General features: G+C 39.4%; 3 protein-coding genes across 11 annotated transcripts in view; 2 read left to right on the top strand and 1 right to left on the bottom strand.

Moving 5' to 3' along the window:
* Positions 1–23676, top strand: part of TBC1D7 (TBC1 domain family member 7) — a 258846-nt gene that overhangs the window by 87085 nt on the left and 148085 nt on the right. The gene's annotated exons all lie outside the window — the stretch shown is intronic.
* On the bottom strand, positions 910–15463 carry LOC104631489 (tRNA selenocysteine 1-associated protein 1). Of its 9 annotated transcripts, none has more exons than XM_075745099.1 (11): positions 14249–14377; positions 13137–13319; positions 11654–11734; positions 10588–10664; positions 10359–10492; positions 9629–9760; positions 8636–8755; positions 6298–6493; positions 5644–5689; positions 4595–4763; positions 910–1237 (listed from the first exon to the last, which is right to left on the bottom strand). In XM_075745099.1, exons 4-10 carry the CDS (start codon positions 10615–10617, stop codon positions 4627–4629), a joined length of 795 nt encoding a protein of 264 aa, XP_075601214.1. In that variant the 5' UTR covers positions 10618–10664; positions 11654–11734; positions 13137–13319; positions 14249–14377; the 3' UTR covers positions 910–1237; positions 4595–4626. The 9 variants fall into 9 exon arrangements, with proteins under 9 accessions (XP_075601214.1, XP_075601211.1, XP_075601212.1 ...); XM_075745096.1 differs by lacking the exons at positions 910–1237; positions 14249–14377 and adding exons at positions 14745–15093; positions 15344–15463 and having other exon boundaries at positions 3266–4763; XM_075745097.1 differs by lacking the exons at positions 910–1237; positions 14249–14377 and adding an exon at positions 14435–14575 and having other exon boundaries at positions 3266–4763.
* PAK1IP1 (PAK1 interacting protein 1) lies at positions 14496–22267 on the top strand. Its single transcript, XM_075745079.1, has 10 exons — positions 14496–14619; positions 15409–15571; positions 16458–16578; positions 16674–16748; positions 17400–17452; positions 17931–18076; positions 18167–18264; positions 19506–19605; positions 21135–21261; positions 21886–22267. The coding sequence occupies exons 1-10, from the start codon at positions 14557–14559 to the stop codon at positions 22044–22046; spliced, it is 1107 nt and encodes a 368-aa protein (XP_075601194.1). The 5' UTR covers positions 14496–14556; the 3' UTR covers positions 22047–22267.

Genomic DNA, 23676 nt, shown 5'->3' with positions numbered 1-23676 from the left:
AGGGGAACTCAACCAGCAAGGCTGATTCCAAAAGCCTGAAGAAACGCGAACAAGCAGGAACAGCAGCAAAGGAACTGCTTTCAGGAGGAACGGTACTGGGGAGTTTTGTACCACCTAATCTTTGCTGCTTCTTCCATGCTGGCTTTTTTTAACGTCATTGGTAACTTCCCAGCTCTGCTACACATCAAGCTGCTTCTCAATTTCTTAGTCCTGCTTTCATGGTTATCTAAAGGAGGTAACAATTTCCAAAATCCCAGCAGAATGGAATGGCTTTCCAGGTATTTTCCCTCGTGAACTGCACCTTCAGAACTCGAGTCTCCTCCTCTCATACCCTACCACTGTAAAAACAATTTTATGTGCGGCAGAATCACTTGCAATGAGAAGTAATCCCATCCAGGACATGGAACACAGGGGTTTTGAAGTGACCATGTCATCTTGCGTAAACTGCTGGCACGTTACATCTGCACACCGATTTTAGGATGAGGCTCTACTTCTACAAAGCTCTTGTGAAAAAAGATCTACATCAATATAATCATCAAAATACAAGAAAAATAGTATTTTATCCTGGATTTGTAACTCCCTTCGTCCAGGAAATAATTATCATGCTAAATTCCAACTCAGGGGAAGGGAAGGAAAGATATCATTATGTATTTCCATTACGGGAAGAGCAAGATTTACAAAGGGATATAAACAGTGAGCTTTGGTAACAGACACTGGTCAGGAATAATGTTGACTTCTAAAACAGTACCTGCATGGGGAACTGACTAAACTCTCTCCTGCACCGGACACGTAAGAGACGGGCAAATTTAAAACAAGATTCCCTCTTTCTGATGCACGCTTAAGTATATTAAGGTAACCTGTAAACACAATTTTCTCTTCCATGCATGTGTCAAAGGCAGCTACACTATATTTGCTCTGTAAATTCAAGTGCTGCTTTATTTACTTATTTTACTTCCATTTTTCTTATTTAGAACAATTTCCATATGGTGACATGCCTTTAATGACACTCATGACTCAGAAATACTCATTGATGTCGTCAAACAATGTCTATTGACATGAGTCACTGAAGTTAAATAAATGTTATTAAAAATGAAACAAAACAAAAGGCAAATATATATATATATATATCCAGCAGAACGATAGGGATCATCACCATTTGATCAATCTTCCCTGTGAGTTATATCTGCAAGTTACTTTGAGGTAGCGCTAGAAAGAAGCTGTTGGTCCAAAAGCATCCCTGCAAAAAGAAACATTCATGGCTTAAGTACCATTTAACCTTTCTGTACCCTTTTAAGTACTTCTTTACCCTTTTTGGCCTGTTTCTTTCTCCCTGTTCACTGTCTCTAGAATTAGTAGCCCCTCAAACCATCTACTAAAGCCTTTCTGTTCAGAGAGGTGATAGGCAACAAAAACACTCTTCTTGAAGAAATTAATGGGCTTTGAGTAAAGGCACTATCTGTTGCACGTGCAATGAAGAGTTTATAAAACCATGACTAGATATTCTTGCAATTAAAAAAAACCACCTTCAGGCTTAAAAAAACCCCACCAAAACTACATCTCAGCTGGGTCAAACAGAGAAAAAACACAACTACAAGTGAGATATGGTGTCAAAAAAAGTTGTTTCTAAGACTTTTTTTTTTTTTAAATGTTCCCACTGCAATCAGATCTTTGTAGAACTGATAGCAAGCACCTGTATGATGTCTTCAGGTTTTTGCATAAGCTAGCTAACATAGGCTGGTAGCTGTAAAGTTCTAAGTTTACTCAGTAAAAAGCTTCAGCAATGCATTCTAACAGTTCTGACACACTCGCTCTCTCCTGTATTTGGGGTTTGCAGGTAACACACCAATACAGGAAGAAATTGGCATTCAGTACGCCTTTACAGTAAAGAATGTACACTGCATACACCATCTTGATCGCACACATGCACTCCTGGCTGAAAAGAGGAACAGGCTAGTAAGGCTCAGGAGACAAAAAAGGAGGTCAGAGAGCTATTTTAGAATGATGTCACATGGGCTGCAACTAACACGCTCTCTTCCTCACCTCATTTTTCTGGACTGCAAGAAAATACACCCCCAACATTTCCCAGCTTTGGAGAACTAATGGCCCAACCAACCTCTTCCACTGCATTCCATAAACAGTACTTTCACTATGTGGGTACTTCAGAGTCTGGAATAGAAGGTGCATGCATGTCTGAAAACAGTCTCTAACGCAGAGCATAGAGACCTTGTTAACAGGTAAAAAAATCTGCATAAAGGGGGTGGCTACAGACTGACTTTTTGAGGTTTATGTACTGTGGTGATACAGTGTCAGACTAAGTGAAATCACATAGCTACGTGGGTCCCTCACTACACAGTTCACACATAGATCAACCTCCCAAATGCCAAAATCAGCATAGATACTCCATAGTATTTCTGCTGAGCCAACACACATCCTTAGCATCCCATTTTTAACTGATACAATAAAAGGTTTCCACAAATTACTTGCTGTAACTTAAGTACAGCATTAGGTGATGCTACGCAAGCCACTTCAAAGCAGGATATAACCCAGGCAAGACCCGGAAGCTGTCGTGCTGCTTGTGGTGATGGTACTGGCTAGATACAAAACCCTTTGCTTAGCAGATCAGTTTGTACCACCAAGTTCAAGCACCACAGCCATGCACTACAACTGAAGGGGCACCAAACCCTGTACAGTTTTGAAGCTTTAACACTCCTATCCAAATTCAAGGGGCCTGCATCCACTATGTTGAGTTTCCTCTCTAATACAGTCGCCTGAAAATTCCATACATGCACAGAAGCACCCCTTTTCCCACCCAGATTCTCTTTGCTTCATTTATTCCACTTTCTGTCACATTATCCTTAATAATCTCCCTACCGTTACCCTCCAAAGACTCACCAGTTCACCTAAGGGAAACGTTCACCCAAGAAATCTATGTTCCCAGCTACCTTGCAACTAGCTCTCCCCAAAGCACAGAAAGAGTTGCTGAAACTGTGATGCTACTCCCCCTTGCCTAGATGATGTTTTTGGCTTTGTCTCTTCCTACATGCACATTTGCACAAAATCCAGGAAGAATGAACTTCCTACAGTACTCCAAAAGTCTCTTCTGTTTTAAAGCATCTGCATTTCATGGGCAGGACTTTGAAAATATCCCTAGCTGAAATTAAAATGTGAAAGGCAGGATATTCTGGTCAGCAGCTAGAAATGACCTGCCAGCCCCAAGTCATCACTCCGCAATACAGTATTTGTTTTAAATTTAAAGAACAGCATATAGGTTATGACCATCACTTTAATTACATTAAGCCATAAAAAAAGCCAGAGAACTTTATTCCTATCTGCCATCACAGCAATTATGGTTTAGATTGTCCCAAAAACATACATGGCAGTACCAAAGCATCTTGACTAGCTTTAGTGGCTTCTACAGCTATCAGCTATGGTAATTTCTGCTACCTTTTTTCTTGAAAGAGTATTCTTCTGTTTCCAGCCTAACTTATTTTATCATTATATACGTTAATTAGTAAATACTTTTGCATACACACAGGCTTAAGTAGTCCCTATGACTGGGAATACTTTATACCCTCCAAGATGAGAACAGATTAGAGAATGCCACTCAGAAGTTGCTAGCTGAAAGCAACTTTCCTCATTGCTATCTCCCCTATCTCCTTTGACTTGAACACTGAAAACTGTCATCCTACTAAAATTTTATAACCTCATCACTACGAAACTCCTAAACATGAAGACTGAACAAATTACAGATGTTTAGGATAGGGTGCAACTTAGCTGAAGTTGTTAGTAGGATAGGTTTTTGTTCCCAATGGGTTATTTTTCCTTCTTTAAACCAGAAAGTTATATTCTCCAAGGATTTTTAGGTTTAAGAACATGTATTGTTACACCAGTTTCTTTGCTGTAAGGTGTCATTTGAGAAGGCTAAGAAGAAGGGCAGGAATAAAGCTGTCAGTAGGAATCATCCTTAGTAAGAATCATCCTTAGTCTTTGCAATGTTTGCAGCTATTGCAGCTGAAAGTTTGCCCTTCTTGTGTGTTTAAAATACTGTATTGATAAAGCAATTCTAACTGACCTAGCAGATGAATAGTACTACAGTTAGCACCAGCAGATCGCAGAAGAGAGTGGACCCATGTGTTCCCACAGCAAACCCTGGGAGTGGCTCCCAAATACACATATAATTTAAGCAAGCATGTTAAGAGCTTCTAAGATTGCCTAGGTAACTTGGAAATACATGAGAGCTAATTTTGCAAGTTTTTGCTGATGCCCATACCAAAGACAGGTGAAATACTCCTACTGCCTCCAGCTAAATTCCACAAGCCAGAAGAGAATGTGCTTCACACATGTAAGTAAAATCCCTTGCTGGCGGGTTTGCAGAAACAAAAATTTTATTTACACAGGCAAGTCTATCTTTAGACCCCATTGAACTCTTTACATTTCTAGAATATTTACATGATTTCAAGATGCTCCAAGAGTAGGGTGATGAACAAAAAAAAAGATTACAGAAACTGTCAAAAGCATAGCAAAAAACCCAACCTATCATTGTGCTTTAAAACTTATGATCTAGAGTAATGTAGAAGAAATGTAATTTTAGCACCTTGGTCATAACGGTCATGCTATATAAGACACTTAAATAGCAGGGGGGATGTCAGAAGTGACCGTATCCAGAGGTTGCCAGTGACAATTCATGAGGGAATCATAGAGTTCTTCACTTGTCTCCATAAATTGTCTGTTCATTTCATCAACATCCAAGTAAAGCTGTGGATCTGAAAATAAAAGCCTGGTAAGTACAAGTGTCAGATCTTGGGAGGCATGCACACTAAACAATCACAGAATGGTAGGGGTTGGAAGGATGGGACCTCTGGAGATCATCTAGTCCAACCTCCCTGCTAAAGCAGGTTCACCTAGAGCAGGTTGCACAAATGCTTAATAAAACGTGTTTTAGCTAAAGTTAGTAATTTAATAATATTAAATTTAACAAGATGTTTATTCACCTAGAATTTTTTAACAAACCTAGCAGGTCAACTTCTTTCAGAGTTTGTGTATTAGAATACTAGGACTCTATTTCTATTTCAAGATAAAGAGTGGATTTACAGATAATTAACCATGAAACTCTCCCAAAACTCATTTCTACTACAATATACATTATGCATGATAAATTTTCTGTACACTAACACAAGATGTTTCTATGTGAGGAACTATCTGCAAGCCTTCCAGGCCAAACAATTAAGTTTTGTACCAAATCTTCAAGTGCAAGCTGAAGCCTCCTTTTATGACCTGCAACATAAGCTTTCACCTCAGGGTTTAGAAAACAAAGCTTTTGCCTACTAGTAAGTTTAACATAGGTTATGCTTTGCAGAATCAATACAGAGATATGACAAATTCCGTATTAGACCATTTTGGAAGGAGAATGAAGGCAAAGTTACAAGAAACCTACTGTGACATGTTGTCAACAATGTCCCATTCTGCTTGACATGGTGTATACTACCAGCATTGCAATCCTACCTCATCTCAGCTATAACTCATAGAGGACCCCACTACATCAGCTGACTTTTCAAGACATTCTTCATCCAATAGTCATTGGCTTGTATTTTTAAACGGCACAAGTATGGCTAATTCAAGTTGCAGTGATAAAATCATTATTACCTTCAGTTATTAGATCATCATTGATTTCAGTCATAGCTGAAGTTTCCTAAAAAAAGGAAAAGAAGAAAAAACTCCTGAGTTTAATCATAATCCATTTCAGAAAACATCACAAATCCAAAATGATTTTGTACTCCCAAACCTTCTCACAGCTACAAGAATAGACAGGGTTTTTTTGTGTTTGCTGGGAAGGGTTTTTGTTGGTTGGTTTTGGTTTTTTGTTTTGCTGTCTGGGTTTGTTGGGATCATTTTGTTTTTGTTTTTTTTTAAAGAAAAACATAGTAAAGTTCAGGTTGGAAGAGACTTCTGGAAACTGTAATTGATAAATTGGCTGACCTAAGACAAGACCATCTTACATTGATCCTTTAATTTGCTTTAAGTACATCAGAAAAACAGGAACAGAAGCAGCCTACATGATCACGCTGTCAGAATTGTTATTTGGCATACACAAACAAATAATGGTGGATGAATCTCTAACTCTAAAGATGCATTACTTAAGCACTTAAAGATACCTCTGAACAAAGCCTGCTATTCTAACCTCTACACTAAGCAGAAAGCATGATTTCAGTCTTAAAGATTTTTTGCTCAGACTTACAAATTCTTACATCTTAGTATTTGTGAATTTTTTTCTTTAAAGCAAGTGTGTAGTATCTTTACCTCAAAAACAGCTGGAGTCATAACAGCATCTCCTAAAGAGCAGTCTCCAACAGCTTGCATGCTATCATAGGGAGTATAGGAGCTGTAGTTGTATTCAGCATAAGGATCATAACCCCACTGTGAGTAGTAGTTCTGATAATCTTGGTAATAATCATTATAGTTGTACGACTGGTACCGCTGGAATTCTGCTTTCAGTCTGAAACATGAGAAGTTATATGCAGTCAGAGTTTGAGAACAATAAACTGTAAAGCCAGTTCTTAAGTTAAACAATTTGCCAGCTTATGCATTTCAAAGTTTGAAAGGAAGCTTTTCTGAATAGTTGCCTAAGCAACAGTGTAAGTAACAGAACAAGATATTGTGTTTATACAGAAGCAAGTGCTCTCACCTTTGCCAATACCAAAAGCAATTATTTTCATGGATTAACTCAAGCCATGACACATCAATATTAATGTTGAGTACTTTTAGTTTCTGTATAGGCAAGCTGCTGATAAATCTTTGTGCTCTGCTAAAAACTAATTTATTAAGACCAGAGACATTTATCAAGCACAGCTGCTTTTAAGATGCATTCAGTCTTAACTAGCTCTTCTACCTCTTGTCTGGTTAATACTAAATCTTATTTCCAGAAACAAGCAGGTGAAGTCAGATCACCTGTTTTAGATGAGCATCTGACACTGCCTGCTAGTTTGCCGTATCTACCTCCACCTGCAAGCATTCAACAGTTAAGTATAGCTGTCAGGTGAAGTCAGCACTGCCCATTATCCAGCATGAAGCTAAATCAGTAGGAAAATGACAGAACTCATTGGTTCTTAAGACCAAAGGGCCAGCTGACTAGTTTTCACTACCTTCCCTCTCCTGAGTAGATTTTTCTCATGGAACTTCACACTAATTACAAGACTCAATGCACAAGTGTTGCCTGTACTAAAACAGAGACACACTACATGAAACACATTCAGATAATCCAGCTGCACATTCAAAAAAATCCTCTATGCTTAGACATTTCTTCACTGATTAGGTACAGGCAGACCCCCTGTGTTTGCAGAGTCTTATTTCTCTGCATCTCTGCTTCACTACAGAGAAGTCAGATCCAGGATTTTTGTGTAGATTACAGACTGAAGGAACTCAGAAATACTGATTCCAATATAAGTAATTTAGTGACAAACTAGTCTGATGGCTGGATATTGTAATGCCAGGAGAGCACTGTACTCAGCTATTCAGAAACAGATCTAGTGATGTGTATTTTAATACCTAATTTGTTTCATTACTGTAAAGCTACACATACATCCTAATAAATAGGTATTCTATTGTCTTCCTACTGAGGTATACAAATTACTTGTGTCTCAAGGCCACCTGCTTCCAACTTCTCTCCTACATAAATCTCTGTAGGAAGGAAAAATACGAAAACACTGCTGACATTCTTCTGGATAGCAGAAGAGAAGAAACCTGTTTCTTTTATCTCTTCTTGTTTTCAAGTAATTTAGAACAATTCTGGACAGTGCTCTCTCGGGCAAGAGCATTTCCATTCTAAAGCAAAGAGGCAACATTTGCAAAATTATTCAGGGTGAAGAGAAACAAAAGCTGTTATTTTTACTATTTAACAGAATGCACAAGCTAACCTCATGACTAGACTGTAATTGTTTTTATATAAAATTTATTTTTGTCTGTATCCTGGATCAAAGTTTATCAAATTTGGTATCAATTCTCTACCTGTTCAGAGACTAGTATTGTCTTAAGTAACTGATAAGAGAACTGAGCTGGCAGAGTAAAAAACCCCTCTCAAAACCAATCAACTTCTAAGTTCCCTGCTGCTTTAATCTCTTGAAAAGCAAAGAATAGTATTCTAAAACTGCTCCAGTAACACCTCCTTTGGCTTCCCCCCCTCCCCCTGCATATTCTGTATTTTTCCACATAAGAGTTCCTTCCTCTGCCAGCCTTTTGTAAAACCAGCAACATGCTACCTTGTCTAAAATAGAGGGAAAGTTCTAAAAGAAAAGCTCCCTAGCATACAAAACCAGTGGTTGTCCCTTCTACCTTCTTCAGGCCCAAACCTGGAAAATATTTATGAATGCATTCAGCTTTGCTACTATAGGAATTAAGGCTCGTTACAACAACAGCTAAGCCCAAATTACACAGTCTGGCTAGACTTACAAGTTGGATTTGCCCAGCAATCCTGAAAGTTTGATAAATCCAAGAGTCAAAAATAATGCTTCTGTATTTTTAGTTTTGTAGACTGCATCATGTGTACAGCCATTATAGCAAGGGCCACATACTTTACAAAAGCAGAGCTACAAGAATCTGATTATTTAGAATTACTGTTATTAATGCACAACTCATTTGTTACCTTTTAGAAATTCCTATGCTCAGCCGGATTCGTTTTCCCCCCAGACCTGGTGCATTCTGGCAGTCTTGCAGTGCCCTCATCTGATCACCTTGCTCACCAAATCTGACAAAGGCATACCCTCTACAATTTTCAAAAGGGAGAAAACAAATTCTAGTATGCATAACAGTTATAAAGCTAATGAATTCAATTTCTGTCTCCTACAAAAACAGAAGATAGTAGCTACTATAGCTTCTATTACCTAAGCAACCTCTCTGGCATGTGCACATGCACAGAAGATGCTTTCATCAAATTAAAAACTTGGGCCAGAAGCAAAAAACTCATTTGATAGCATTAAGATGCAACTTGCTGAGAGCCAGAGAAACAATACATTTTAATTGCTATAAGTAATCAGAGCCTATATTTCTGCATTTACAGCAGTTAATTTATCAGTTAGTATTAACCCACTCCTACCACTGCACAGCACTAATATCCTTTTTGTATTTGCTTCCTCAAGTTTCTTGAATTAGTCTACTACAGCCAGCACACTGTCTGAACAGCAAACTCACTCATCCCTGCTTGACTCACTGCCTGGCCAATGTAACTTCTGCTAGGCTTTATTTACTAGTATTAATAGGTTCAAGTCTCCCAAACCCTCCCTTACGCTTTCTCCCATATGTAAGAAAGGAATAATTTTGTCTTCCACACTGCAGATGACTAAGTGGACACGCTGCTGTATGTAAGCACAGCAGCATGTATTTCAGCACACAGCTCTCCCTTCTCCCACCACCTAATTTCTTTCATGCAGATATGCACATGGCTAAATTGAAGCTTATCACATTAGCTGCTTAAACCAGCCAGAAAGTTTTAGAAACCCAAGGATCTATGCTGTTTAAAAAAAGTAATGCTAGAGACTAATCTCTCTTCCTGCCTCTGAAGAAAATGCACACACAGTTCTGACACAAGTTCTTATACAGCAAACATACTGACAGCATTACAAGTTTTCACAGGCATTACCTGGAATATCCCAGCAGGTCTGTTGCTATTTTGCAGTCAATACATGAGGGGTACCTCTTTAGGAAATAGTCATAGAGCTGGAAATCATCCACTTCTGGAGTAAGCTCCCCAACAAATATTGAATAATCTGGTCTTTAAAAGGGTAAAAGAGAGCAATTGTCAAATTTGAGACTAAGGTAGCTGATTGCAGTATCACAGTACCTAACATATAAGCAGGTAGTTATCACTAGCCAAATAAGGAGAAAAAATCTGAGCATAGTATTAACTGCAAAACCCTGCTGACTAATGTACAGAACTGCAATGCCATCGCTCCAGTAGAAAGTTCTCAATTTCTCTGGGTCGATTCTACTGCTTTTGCAAAAAAAAAAAAGAGCATTTCAATAAAGACCCATTTTATAAGAAACCTTTAGAAGTTGGTTTTAAAAATAAGTATTTACTGTCTGAGGTGAGGAAGGGGAAAGGAGGCACAAAAATACCAAGAAAAACTATTTACTCAAGTTACAGTTACATTCAAGCAAGCAATGACTATTTTGCCACCACTTCTCAGAGATTATGAGATGAACTACAAACTTCATTATTCTATTGGCAATATAGTTCCATAAGCAATACTTAGTGCATATGCACCAGATGTGCCATTTCAGGATTTTAAAAAATAGTGACTAGTGAATGCCATCACTTATCAATTTAAACAGACAAGGGATCAGAGCTTCTCATTTCAAAAGGTCTTTACCTTGTCCCTGAAGTACTACTAGGGACAAACTCTATTCTTCCTGGTTTTATTTTGTTCTTTTTCTTCCGTTTCTTCTGTGGTGTTCTCCACCAGCTGTAGGCCTGGAGACATTCTCTTTTTTTCGCCATTAAGTCCTGTTGGGAGAAAAAAATCACCTTTATAGTATTTAGCCTCATTTACATTCCTCCCTCCCACTCCCCATCACCACAGGTGATTTCCCCATATTCACCTTGCCCTTGAAAGAAGCCTGGGGTCCCATTTCTCCCTCCGCCTCCCATGAGGGAAAGCAGCCTCTGGGGAAAACGCCTGGCAAAAATAACAGAGCCAAAGGATTGTATGAACAGCCATATTCCCCTGACTTGTCAAGCTGGCTAAAGGATTGACAGCTTCCTCTTGGAATTAGGGAAAAAGCAGATAGCCCTTTGATGTTGGCCAATCCTAAATGTTAATTAGCTTCAGGACTGGACTGTGTTCCACTTGAGCTCCAGGACTCAAAAAAACCCTGCAATAGAACAGTCTGAGTGATGAAGAGGCAGGGAAATCATCACTCTTGCCTAGAAGGGACCTCAGCTGTCCCTATCTCCCTTCACCAAGGAATTCTTCTTCGGTGAGACGCCTCTCCTCACTACCCAGCTGTGAGTCTCTCCCAGGCCAGGAACCACGACAGGAGGCCGATTAATGGAATGTAAGGAGAAAGCAGACCAGGAACAGGCACTAGCTTGGCTGATGGAAAACTCAAACCCAGACGCAAGGCCAGGAAGAAAGAGGCATAAAAATTGCCTCTTGGGAAAAAAAAAAAAAGAAAAAGCCAAAACCCCAAAAACCACAGTTTAAGAAGTAAGTGGGGCAACTACACAAAAGAGGAGGGAAACAACAGCCATGTTAACACAGGTTGCCTCCCTCGCTTAAGATTCTGAAGAACAAGGATTTCCAAAACTAAGAATGGTGTTTCGCAGCATTTTTTTTTTTACTTACGCAGGCTTTAATGTTCTTCCTCTACAACACCTCTACACATATCTTATATAGAGAATGTTGTGTGCAAGGTCCTTCAGAAGAACTCATGCTCAAATAATCCAAACTGCAAAACTTAATGTTATGTCCCCAACCTGCTTCAGTTGATATGATTAAGTGTCCAGAGGACAGCCACCAATTACCAGAAGAAATCGTAGGACTAAAAGAACACCCAACTCAGACCAAGCTAGCTATTTCAGCTTTACATTTACTAGGAATTCTGAGTATGGTTCTGGAATCCATTTAGGCACTGCAAGCCTGAATTTCTGACCAAATGATCTTACCTGGCTTGCCATGGCTCAAACTGTCTTCAGCCTTTCTCGACAAATACAGCTGTACAGGTTCAGTTTATTGCACTCCTTCAGCTGGAAAAGATGTGCAGGAAGAACAAGAATCTTAACCTTGAGATTAATTACTTTCAAAGATGTTCACCCTGCCTTACATTTTTAATGTTACCAATTCAGAACTTAGAAATTTAAGCTCTGACTTGCCACTGCTAAAGCAGTGGAGATAAAGATATATGGCCAGTGAGACTATGATTCGAAATCATCTTCACTTTCTTAAATTGTAGTAGTCCACAAAGTTTTCCCACTGTCCAAAGCACTAGAGAATTAGAGAGCTTTTAAGTCACCTATACCTTACCCTTATATTTTAAATACCTACATATAATAACATAGTAATTCAGAATATCCATGTTCTAAAATAGTTAAAAACAAGGCAAAGACAGAGGCTTCAATGTTTGCACAACCCCTCTTTTTTTCCCCTTTTAGCCAAATTATAAGTTGATTTACTTGTACCACAAACCATACAGCTGAAAACAAGCAGTGGTACTTCCTATGTGCTAAAGAACAAGAAAAATAAAAGGAGAGCAGCACGGTACAGGTAAATCTTATCTTTCTCCACACCTTTTCTTAGGTATGTCTTCTCTCTTTTGTCTCTTCCATATATGAATGTCACTCGCTACCAGTGAGTCAGCAACAACAAATGGCATTTTACTGCTATCACTAAACCAGTGGATACATTTTTCTGAAAAGTAATGTACCTCTTTGTTAATTCTGATACCCTTTCTTTAAGCTTTTTTCCCCTAGTCATCCAACCAATGTAAGTCAGTGCAGAAACCAAGTTCATTTGCAAAATATTTTGGATCTACTTTCACACAGAGCTGTTCATTCACCACTGCTAATTTTTCTTTTTACATCCAGAGTTGTTCCTTCTATGCAGATAATTGATTGCTGAAGTTTTAATTCCCATTTCCATGCAAGAAGTTTCGTAATGTTTTACGCACTGGCTGGTCAAATCCACATTCACATCATACAATAAATACAAAACGTTTGTAATGCCTTAAAGGCTTGCCCACACAGGGCAAAAGTTCAGAGCACTACTTCATGGATTAGGCTAACCTGACGTAGGATAGCCATATACCATAATTAGAGCACCCATGCATGGTATTATTTGGGCTAACTATGCACTTCATCCCCACACCCATCCTGAAGCCATGAAAATAGTCAAGTACAAACAAGCCCATAAATACTGACATATACCAGCAAGGTTAGCATATGCCCTCTTACTGAATCTAACTGGGCTCATTATAAGGAGTTATCAGCAGCAATTTCTTTCTGTTAAAGAAGGTCATTATTAATAAAAATATCCACATAATGATGTTCCTCTAATTCAAGCAATTTATTAAAAGGAACCATGGACGTCTCTATGTTCTAAACACTGAAATACTAATTTTTGAATTCACAGCTGTGTAATACTTTAACTTACCGTTGTCTGTTCGTGTGGATTTAACAGAAGATGGCACGCACTACAAAGCAGTTTTATTGCAAAAGACTAACAGAAGGCAAGTGATGCAATTGTTTCTTGATCAGTTATCACAGACTTTTTGCAAAACTGCGTTTCTGTGCTCTTTCCCCGTGTGATCTTGACTGTCGCCTCTTGATCTTTTCACTAGAAAACAAAAATATTTAAAAAGTGGTTAAAAAATGATGTTAATACATGCTGTTTTAATATTTGCCTTAGCTCTAATTACAGTCACAGCTAGCTTATCATTTAACCAGTAGGGCAGCTTTAACCTCTAGAATTCAAACACTTCCTTAAATGGATTACACATGGATTTTACCAACCTACGTATTCCACGTTTTTATTATGATGTTTGCACTAGCAAAAAAGTGGATGAAGCTATTGACAAATAAAATCGCCTGTGCAAACACAGCTCAGCCATGCTCGGAGGACAACCCTCCCTCTTCCGCATTTATTTCACCTACACGAGGAGCTGGGTTGGGGCAACGAGCTGGGGGAACCTTCCAGAGCGCCTCAGGTCGGCGCGGTGACCCCGGCCGAGCCGCACCGTGCCGTGACGCATTTTTATAAGCCACTCGGCACGACGGGAAGAACCAGGGCGCCCAGCAAGAAGTGCGCCCCGCCCGGCAGCGGCCCTCCGCAGCGGCCACACTGGCGCCGAGGCCGCGCTTCCCGTTTATTGTGCTACGCGATAAGGAAAAAAAAAAAAAACCCACAACCCACCAAAAACCCAACCCACTGATGAAATAACAACAATAAAAAAGCCCGAGGGGCCCTGAAGGTCGCGGCGCTCCCCCGGCAGCGCCCAGGGCGGGTCGGTTCACCGGGCGCGGGGGCGCTTCGGCCCAACGGCCGCCGGGCCTCCCTGCCCCGCGCGCGCAGGCCCGGGGCCCAGCCGCCAGTGAGGCGGCGGCTCTGAGGCCCCGGGGGAAGGAAGGGGCCGGCCCCCCCCCCCCCGTCCCCGTCCCGTTGCGCAGTAGATCGGTTCGCGCCCCCTTCCCCGCTGGCGGCCCCCAGACCCCGGCCTCTATAACTGCGATGCCCCTTTCCCCCCCCGCCCCGATCCCGGCACTAACGTCTCTCATCCTCCGCGTCGCCATAAGCAGCGCCGCGACTCCCGCTTCCGCCCCGCGAGGCCCTCCCGCGCGGGCTGCCCCGCGCGGAGCCTGACTCGCGGACCCGGCGCCCTCGCCGCCCCCTCGGCGCTTCCCCCTCCCCAGCGGCTGCCGGAGGCCGCAGGCTCTTTCCCGAGGGAGCGCTACCGGCTGCCAGCCGCAGGTCCAGCCCGGCGCGGCGTGCTCAGCCGCCGACGCAGGCAGAGCGGAAGACGGACCGCGGTTGAGGGAGACAAGGCCCCGAGCTGGCGCCGTGCGTGGCGGGGCGGATGGAGCTGGTAGCGGGCTGCTACGAGCAGGTCCTCCTCGGGTTCGCCGCACGGCCCGCCGAGGTAACGGGGGGAGGGGAAGGAAGGGAACGCGCGCGCGCGGCGGCCGTTAGCTGCGCCCTAACGGCCGCCCGCCAACTGCCGTGAGGGAAAGGTAACGCGAAAGCGCAGCACGCCCCACCACTTACCGACTCGTCTCTCCGCGGCCGCTGGGCCGGGCGGCGGGTGGGCTTTTAAAGCGCCGCGGGGGCGGGGCAGCCTCCCACAGCCGCAGGCTCGGCCCCTCGCCGCTGGCGTGGGGTGTGGGAACGGCCTACGGACACCCCGCTGCCCGACCCGGAAGGCGCGAAGGGCTCCCGGGAGCCCCGGATCCCTTGGGAGCTCCGGGAGGCGAACGGCCGCGTGGGTGCAGGGGGCCTGTGGTGCAAGGTCGTTCCTCTCAGCCTTTCGGCGCGGAGCTGAGAATAAACAGCTGCGCAGGGAAAGGATGCCACATTGTCTGGGGGGCCGGTGCCAGGTGGAAGGCGTGTCTCCAGCCTGGAAAAAGGGAGAATCTGCCTGTTTTGTCCATGAGATTTATCTCTGTGCAGATACTTTTTCACATACAGCTTCATCTAAGCCCAGCACCGATTACAAGAGATGGTTTGCACAAGTATCATTCGGACTAATCTCCTAACAGCACATTAACTCAACAAGATCCCATTATACTTATAGCTAAGTGTAATTCCTTTGTATTTTACACATATACTTTTTAAAGTTTTGCTTAAAAAAAAAAAAGAAAACTTACAGGGTAATGAAGTTGAAGATTGCTATGGTAAGCTTCAGAAAGACCTGTTTATATTTCATTTACAGTCCTGGACAATTGTCCCTGATTTTACACATCATGCCCACTCTGCCTCATTGTCAGCGGTATCAGTGAATAACAGATATGTGGTCACTGGCAGCAGAGATGAAACAATCCAAATCTATGACATGAAAAAGAAGATAGAACATGGAGCACTGCTGCAGCACAATGGTAAGGGTTCTTCATCAATAGCATTAGTGATAGAAACTTATAGATTAAAAACTGGCCTTTGCCAGTGGAAGAAAATTGAAAGTTTTTTTAGTAAATTTTTAATAATGATGGTGTTGTGGCCATGACGGTCTGATGATACAAGCAAGGTAAGTTTTTGAGCATAAAAATCCAAAAATCATTTTGCGTATTAGCCCACAAATACAGCTGCTGCTTTCAATTATTTTTAGTTTTAACTCTTTAAGAAGTTATTGCCCACATATGACTCATCAGCCATTTTTATTCTACCAGGACAGTTTATCTAGACCATAGCTACTCCCAACAGCCATCTCCTTCTGTCACAGACATACATGAGCCACACAAAAGAGAGAGTTTCTGTGTGAGACCCACTCTGGGTCATTTTTAGCTCAATCCCGATTGTCGTTTTTCTCTCGATAACCAAGAAGTACATGGCCCTAGACTGAATTTGGTACCTGTCTTCAACCCATGTATGATAAATTTGGTGCTTGTGGGAAGCAGCATGTGCAGTAAATTCAGCTGTGCGTCAAGAGCAGGGCTTTGACATAGGAGCATTCCTTATCACTGACAGAAGCTCTGTCACGTGCGCCACAGTGGTTGCATACTGCTCTTTTCAGGGAACAGGACAGATGGAGTTAAGACGTGTATGGCAACAGGGAGGCTGATAGAGCACATCGGTGATTGAATATAACAAGAAAGTTCATGGGGGGCTTGTGAAGAGATACTTAGGAAATAGTTCAGATTTGCCCAGGGGTAGGGTAGTAGCTGGTATATTTTGGTGGTAGAAGCTTCTCTGTTAATTAATACATTCTCTGTGAGAAAATGTTCAGTATGTAAAATATTGTTAATAGCTCTCATTTGGATTTTGTAGGCACAATAACTTGTTTGGAATTCTATGGTACTGCACATCTACTGAGTGGGGCTGAAGATGGACTAATTTGTATCTGGAACACAAAGAGATGGGAATGCCTGAAATCCATTAGGGCACATAAGTGAGTTTCTTAAGTCTACATATTCACATGAGTTTTCATGTTTATTTTCCTTGTAAATAATATATGTGGCTAATACATTGTTTTGTTTTTATCAGGGGGCATGTGACATCTCTTTCTATTCATCCTTCTGGGAAGTTAGCTTTGTCAGTAGGAACAGATAAGACATTAAGGTGAGTCTAAAACTGAGAAAGAAATGCTGAAAACCATAGTTCAGTAACTCTTAGTAAATTGTTACAAGCAACAATTCCCTATTGGCACTGGCTGTGCAACACCAGTGAAACATATTTGGAGATCAAATGGTTCAAAGATCCATTGGTTTGTCTTTCTAAATTCTGGGTACCAGTGGTATTTTAAAGTCTTTTAAAAATAGCCCTTGCTGTACCTAGCCTCTTGTTATGTTCTGACTCTTTATAGTCACTTGCAGATGTATAAATACATTTGCATTTTGGAACACAATTTCTTTAAACTTCTGAAAGCTGTCAGGTTTTGTTCAGTGTGAGAAAAGTAATTTTTCACTTGGAGTGTGTACATGTTGCTGTATATATGTTTTAAATACATAAATGCTATTTAACAGGACAAATTTGCATTGGGCTCCTTTCAGGCTCTACGTGGGAAACGGTGGTTTATAAAACAAATGTCACTAATTCAGCCTTATAGCACGCGAGCAATATAACAAGTCATCACTTTCTTTTCCACTAAGGCGGCAGCAAAATGCATAGAGATGCTTAAAAGCTTCCTTTGGATGCCTCATGTCAGCAGACAGGACTTCAGTTTCACTGTGCTGTTTTTAACCAGAATGCACATTATCTATTGTCTTTCAGAACTTGGAATCTTGTAGAAGGACGATCAGCCTTTATCAAAAACCTGAAGCAAAGTGAGTTTATCAGTCTAAATCCACTACAAAGTGAAATTATGTGGTGTCATTGTTTGTGTAAAGAAAAGTAGACTGGATTAATTAACAAGTCAGTTAGTTGCAAGCAACTTTCACATCTTTTTTACACATGCAGGCAAGCATATGTAAGCATATGTGCTTAATAATAATCATTTAGCAAAAGGAAACATAGTAACACTAAAGTAATTTTTTTTCCTTGAAATTTGGTGTCAGGACATTTAAATAAATGTGCTTTGGTTTTACTTTGCTTTATACATTTCTGATAATCAGAAATAAACATTTAAGGGCATAGGTTACTTGTTTATTCTAGGTTACTTGATTTTTTTCCTGAATTTTTCTCAGGTTTAGGTAGAAAATAGTGTCTAGCAGCTCCTAAAGATTCTTACTTTTAGATTTTCATGCAATATAGAATGCAAAAAAAAAAGTGTACCTGTGTATACAAATGTATCAATGTGTACAGATGCCCACATAATTAAATGGTCCCCTGATGGAGAGAGATACGTGACCGTGATAACAAATAAAGTGGATATCTACAAACTTGACACAGCTTCAATCATTGGCACTATCACAACAGAGAAGAGAATTTCTTCACTTAGATTTATTACAGTAAGTACAAAAAAGAAAGGTGCTGGGAAATTCACTAGCTTGAAACACATGAAATTAATCACACTTGCATTTCTTTTTTCCCATTCCAAGGATTCTATCCTTGCCATAGCTGGAGATGATGAAATTATAAGATTCTACAGCTGTGACTCTCAAAAATGCCTGTGTGAATTTAAAGCTCATGAAAACAGGTATTTTATATGTGTTTACTATTAAAATACTTATGGCAATGCTGACTACTTAGTAAAGTTCAATGACTTCTAATGTTCAGCGTATTTTACTGCTATTTTTGTTTAGTACAGAAAGTAAGTTTACTTATGTGCTAAACTCCGAATTTGGGCCAGACTTGATTGCTTTTGGTGTGAGCATAAGTACTGTGCTGTCCATGCACATTACAAAAATGACAGGGTATAGAATTAGAAATACTACAGTTCTAAATTTATGGTCTAAGTACAGTATAAAATATTTAGGTCTAAATGTAAGACCAAGATACATCATATCTAAATATATGTCTTAAATATAAGATCTCAATATACTGGCATGGGTTTATGTTAATCTTTTTTTCAGGAGGAAGGTCGTCTATCCCTCTTTCCCTCCCCAAAGTTTTGCTATATCAGAACTGTAGTAGGGTCTGTACTGCTTCTCAGGTAGGAGATGAAAATGGCTGTACAGGGTTCCCAGTGCTTCACTACAAAACTGGACTGTACTGGACAGGCAGATTTGGTAGTGAGACATCTGGCAATGTTCTCCTGTCTTATCTTGGTCAGTCCTTGTGACAGTTGCCCTCTTGGCAGTTCTGAGTCTGAATTACCCAGCAGGCTCATCCCTGTTGCAAGCCCTGAAATAGAGCCCCCACCCCTCGCTGATGTGGAATTGCTCAGAGGCCAGTGGTGACTCTAGAACCATAGGTTGGTCACCCTGGTATATCAAAGCTTTGGAGAGGTGGTAAGATAAGGAGACAAAACCAGAAAATGTTCTGCTAAAGTACTTAGTTTTATATAGAATGCACATGTATGGGGTTTTTTAATTTATATATGTGTGTGTAAAAATATACACACATACATGTTGTCAAATACCAAATTTTTGTCCAAATGTTGATTTTAATTCATCAAAACACAAAAGCATTAGCCAAAATGTCATTGATGTGATTAATAATGTGTGCTTAAAAGTATTAGTGTTCTGAATTGAATCCTAACAAGCCTAGGGAAGGCAAGTGTTCCTACTGTAAATGACAGCACTCAAAACAGATTACCATTCCAAGTTCCTGCCTGTCATTTGTGGGTCTTCTGTTCAAACTGATTTTTAGATTGTTGTGTATTCATCTTTAATTTCTGTCAGCTTACTGTTCTGAAATGAACTGCCATGCTATAAAGTAACGAAGTATTATTTTCTTCATATTTTCTTTATATTTTTCTTTATATTTTCTTCACAGAATAAAAGATATCTATAGTTTCGAAAGAGAAGGACAACATGTTATTGTTACAGCATCTAGTGATGGTTACATTAAAATGTGGAATCTGGATCTTAATAAGGTTGGTCTATTAAATTGCATGTTACATTTATGGAAAAATATCAGACAACCACAATTGCAGACAGTTCTGTTATAAAGATTAATTTTAAATCACTGAGGAATTTTTACTTAAAATCTGAACGTCTTGATCTTCCTCCATGTTATGTTCAGTAGAGATGTGCATGTCTATGCACATATTTTTATGCACTTGTATATTTTTGTATCTTTGTAATTTTTTTAAACAAACTATAAAATCTGATGATATTATGGAGATCTCATCTCCTCTCTACATAAAGTCATGCTTCCCTTCAGATCTACCTGGCCAGACTATCTAATCAATTATATATCTTCTAAGGACTGCGGTGAATTTTTTTAATTGTTGATGACTGTCACTACTCTTTCAAAAAAAACCACAAACTCTAGGGTTTGGGGTGCTGGTGGCTGTTCATGTACAGGGAAGAAGTTGTCCTTTTGAAAAATTCAAACACATTAATGTACTGAGTACTTTTATTTACTGTACTTTCAAACAGTTCTGAATAGCATGGTTCAACAATGAATCATGTTTTACCTTTAAAGTTTCCCATGTTTCTTGTTTGCTCTGGGGTTTGTCTTTTAAAATCATAATTTTTTAATTTAATGCTTAGTAATGAAGGATCTACTATATTCCACTATAAGTATCTTGAATAGTTCAAATATCTTTCAACATTTATACATTTTATGTATCTCATCTGAATTTGTGCATTTTTAATTTTACCCCCCGATTATTTTTATTCAGTAGTAAAAATCCCTTTATTCCATTCACCTCAGATTTCTGTTCCCTTTGTACATAATTGACACAGAGGTCAGAGAACTCTTTACCTTTCTCTGTAACATTGTCTTTATTTTGACCAAATGTGTGATTTTCTTCCCATGCAGGCAAATTTTGTAAAACTTTGTGTAACTGTGTGGGCTGCTCTGTCCAGCTCTATAAGGTAGAATATCCTAATACAAGTAGTTTCTGAGGGGTTGATGCTGTTAAGCTGCACGTGTGTTTGTGACACTTTATCCCCTGATACCTGTAATAGGATATTTACTCACTCACTTCTAGAGCTGACTGATGTAATTGCAGTTAAGCAATTTGAAACACACTCTAAAGAGATTACTTTTAATCAGCATCCTTGTCTTTGTGAGGGAGAAAAGGAATCTGATGCAATCACTTCATTCAAATTATTTTAGCTATACCAAAAAAATACCTATTACTCTGGAGCAACTTCTGAAACCATTAACAATTTTTTTTGGTGGGTCTATGACTCATCTAGTTATTCCTCCTGTTAAACTTACCCCTATGTGCCTGAGACCGACTGATCTTTCTTATCAAGGTATGTTCTTAAAGCCATTGGGAGTTTTTTGTAAAACCACCACTGAGGAACAGTATCAGGAACAGGACTGTAACAATGTGACTATTAGCCAGTGTGCAACCTCTAGTTCTAAACATTGTTAGGCACCAGAAATCAATGGAAGGTGGTCAGTAAGATACATGTTTAATTAATCTTTTTCTGTTATTATCTTCAGATTAAAGATGTGCCGTCTTTACTGTGTGAAGTCAATACCAAAGCTAGGCTGACATGTCTTGCAGTATGGCTTGACCAAGCTTCAGAAACAAAAGAAAATTCTGATAAAGCTGCAACATCATCTCAAGGTAACAGAACTGTGTGTATTTTCGATTGTTAATGGGACTGTGAAGTGGAATATACTAAGTAGGAGGTTTTTACTATATGCATTGAAACTAGTTTTGGTATCTTGAAGAATTGGGGATATGATGCTGGCAAGTGACATAGATATCCTTACCAATCTGATAGTGTCTCAAGTCTGCATGTATGTATGAGGACATAAGCCTCTTTTCACTTTTATTATATGAAAGTTTTGTTTCCCTTTACTGGAGTAACATACTGAAGAAGCCACTGTGAAGCTTTTGAGACAGATAAGAAAAGACTAAACAGTTTGATAGAACTGCGTGTCTTGTTTTCCTATAAACAAAATTAGGTCTCAGACCAGTGTAGTTAGGCAAACTTAGGAAGTCTGGCTCAGTACTTTTTTTTTTTTTTTTGCTGTTGTTTTCCTGTACTGTAATCTATTTACATACTTGATCTTTAGATATTTTCGTCTCACAGGCAAAACTAGTATAAATGGCACATTCCACTGTAAATAAAAAATAATTTATAACCCCATGTTTAAAATGAGATTCAAATAAGTCTTTATGCCATTTTAGGCTATAAAGACTGGACATAAATATCAGTGTGAATAATTTCTTGCTTTTTTTCAGCAAATGAAGATAAAAAATCATCAATAGTCAGGAAAAGCAAAGTTTGTTGGATTGATAATATTGATAAAACAGAAAAAAGAAAGCAAAAAATTACTCCAGAGAAGCAAACATTGGAAGCTCCACTGCAAAAGAAGAAAAAGAAACGGAATAGCTCAGCATGAAGGCAGCTACTTTCTTTCCTGAATTAAAAGTTAATACTGGTGTTGCTGTAGTTTTTATAAGGATGTAAACCTCTGATGGGACATATACCTCTGAACTGATCTGTTGTTTAAAAGTAATGAACATTTTTACCCTAATAAATCGATTGATCATTGTGGAAGTAGCAAAAGATATGGCAACTTTTCTTAAGTGAACAAAGCAAAAATAAATCCATAATATGTAATGTTTATATTTTTCTATTAACAACAGCATACACTTTTTAACTGGCTCTGGAAAAGCCAGCTAAAATGATAAAAATAGCTGCATCTGTCTCAGTTACATTTTTGTCTCACTTAAATGCATATTAAAAATACATAAACTTTTTTGGTTTAGTGTTGGAAAAGTTACTGTTCCTTTGACTCAAAATATGATACATTACTTTTCCTACTGTAAGAAGGAACATGTTAAAATTACTTAAAATATGATGATCACATTCCATTCATACATTCACAGAAAATCATACTTTCTAGTTCTTGACATGGAGTTATACATTGAGTTTATAAGTAAAATGTTTGCATTTCTTACCATGTCCATACTTCATGCTTTTTTTTTTTTTTTTAAATTCTTTGCACCCATGGTTCACATGATTGAAATCTTTTGTTCAGAACATGATACATATTTTTAGGTGGAAGAGTTCATATCAATAAGGTCTTACCTTCTCTTCCCCCTTCCCATAGTAGTTTTTCAAGTCCTTGATCTGAGCTGCATTGTTAAAAAAAAAAGCTTTTGAAATGTTTGTCATGCTGATAAAATGTCACCCATCTGTTTTGCACTTAAACAGAAAATGAATTCCTGACCTTCTCATTCAGTGGGAACAGGATTTTATCCTAAGTCTTATTACAAATATACAGTGGGAAAAACAAAGTTGAGCTGGAGAGAACAAGGTCAAATAGCTGTGCTAAATGTTCTGTTTCTTTCTTTTGAAGTAAGGCATTTTAATGTTGTTTTCTGCACTACTGGAGTAGTCATTATTTCTTCTGTTTTCAAAGAGTAATTGGAATTATGCTTTATTCTGATTCACTTTAGTAATAATCTGTTCCTCCTTATTTGTGTAGCAAGAAAAAAGGTGGAGAAAATCAGAGAAAAGATTGAGCCAAATGGCAGGAATGCAGTCTGTCTTGGGGATGTAAAATAGGATGTAACTCCAGCTCCTCTCTGTGTGTGCTCTGACAATGAAACAAAGCGAGCATCATCGGTGCTGTTACAACATTGTTCACGTGGCAATGGCAGTATTCCCTTGGAAGTGGGTGTCTGTATTTATCTTCTGTAACTATTTCCCATAGATAGATGATCACAACCCCTTGTCTGAATATGCAGTATAGTTGATTTATATGACCTCAGTTTAATTTGACACTAAAGGGATTTCAGCTGTACGTTAGTTTGAGCTTACACAGCTTTTAACTTTAATAATACCCTGAATGTGTGTGCACACAAACACGGGCAAATAATAGAGAACTTAAAATGGTTTGTAGACTTGGCAGGAAAGGTACCAAATCAGATTTTTAATTGATAACAAGACTCCTGTAGTAAACACAGGACTTAAAAAGTATAAGCTTAAATAAGAGAATTGTGTAAAGTGTTTTCACTTGTAAA

Source organism: Balearica regulorum, chromosome 2, assembly GCF_011004875.1.
Source record: "Balearica regulorum gibbericeps isolate bBalReg1 chromosome 2, bBalReg1.pri, whole genome shotgun sequence".
Lineage (NCBI taxonomy): Eukaryota > Metazoa > Chordata > Aves > Gruiformes > Gruidae > Balearica > Balearica regulorum.
Note: the sequence above shows the minus strand (reverse complement) of the source record. Positions and strands in the feature narration are given on the sequence as shown.

Excerpts from the sequence above, each read along its gene's own strand:
- LOC104631489 (XM_075745096.1), bottom strand. The coding sequence starts at position 10,617 with ATGGGACCCCAGGCTTCTTTCAAGGGCAAG. Across the intron at positions 5,690-6,297 it reads TGACTCCAGCTGTTTTTGAG|GAAACTTCAGCTATGACTGA; the intron begins GTAAAGATACTA and ends TCCTTTTTTTAG. Across the intron at positions 4,764-5,643 it reads TGATGATCTAATAACTGAAG|ATCCACAGCTTTACTTGGAT; the intron begins GTAATAATGATT and ends TTTTATTTTCAG.
- PAK1IP1 (XM_075745079.1), top strand. The coding sequence starts at position 14,557 with ATGGAGCTGGTAGCGGGCTGCTACGAGCAGGTCCTCCTCGGGTTCGCC. Across the intron at positions 14,620-15,408 it reads TCGCCGCACGGCCCGCCGAG|TCCTGGACAATTGTCCCTGA; the intron begins GTAACGGGGGGA and ends TTTCATTTACAG. Across the intron at positions 18,077-18,166 it reads CTTCACTTAGATTTATTACA|GATTCTATCCTTGCCATAGC; the intron begins GTAAGTACAAAA and ends TCCCATTCCAAG.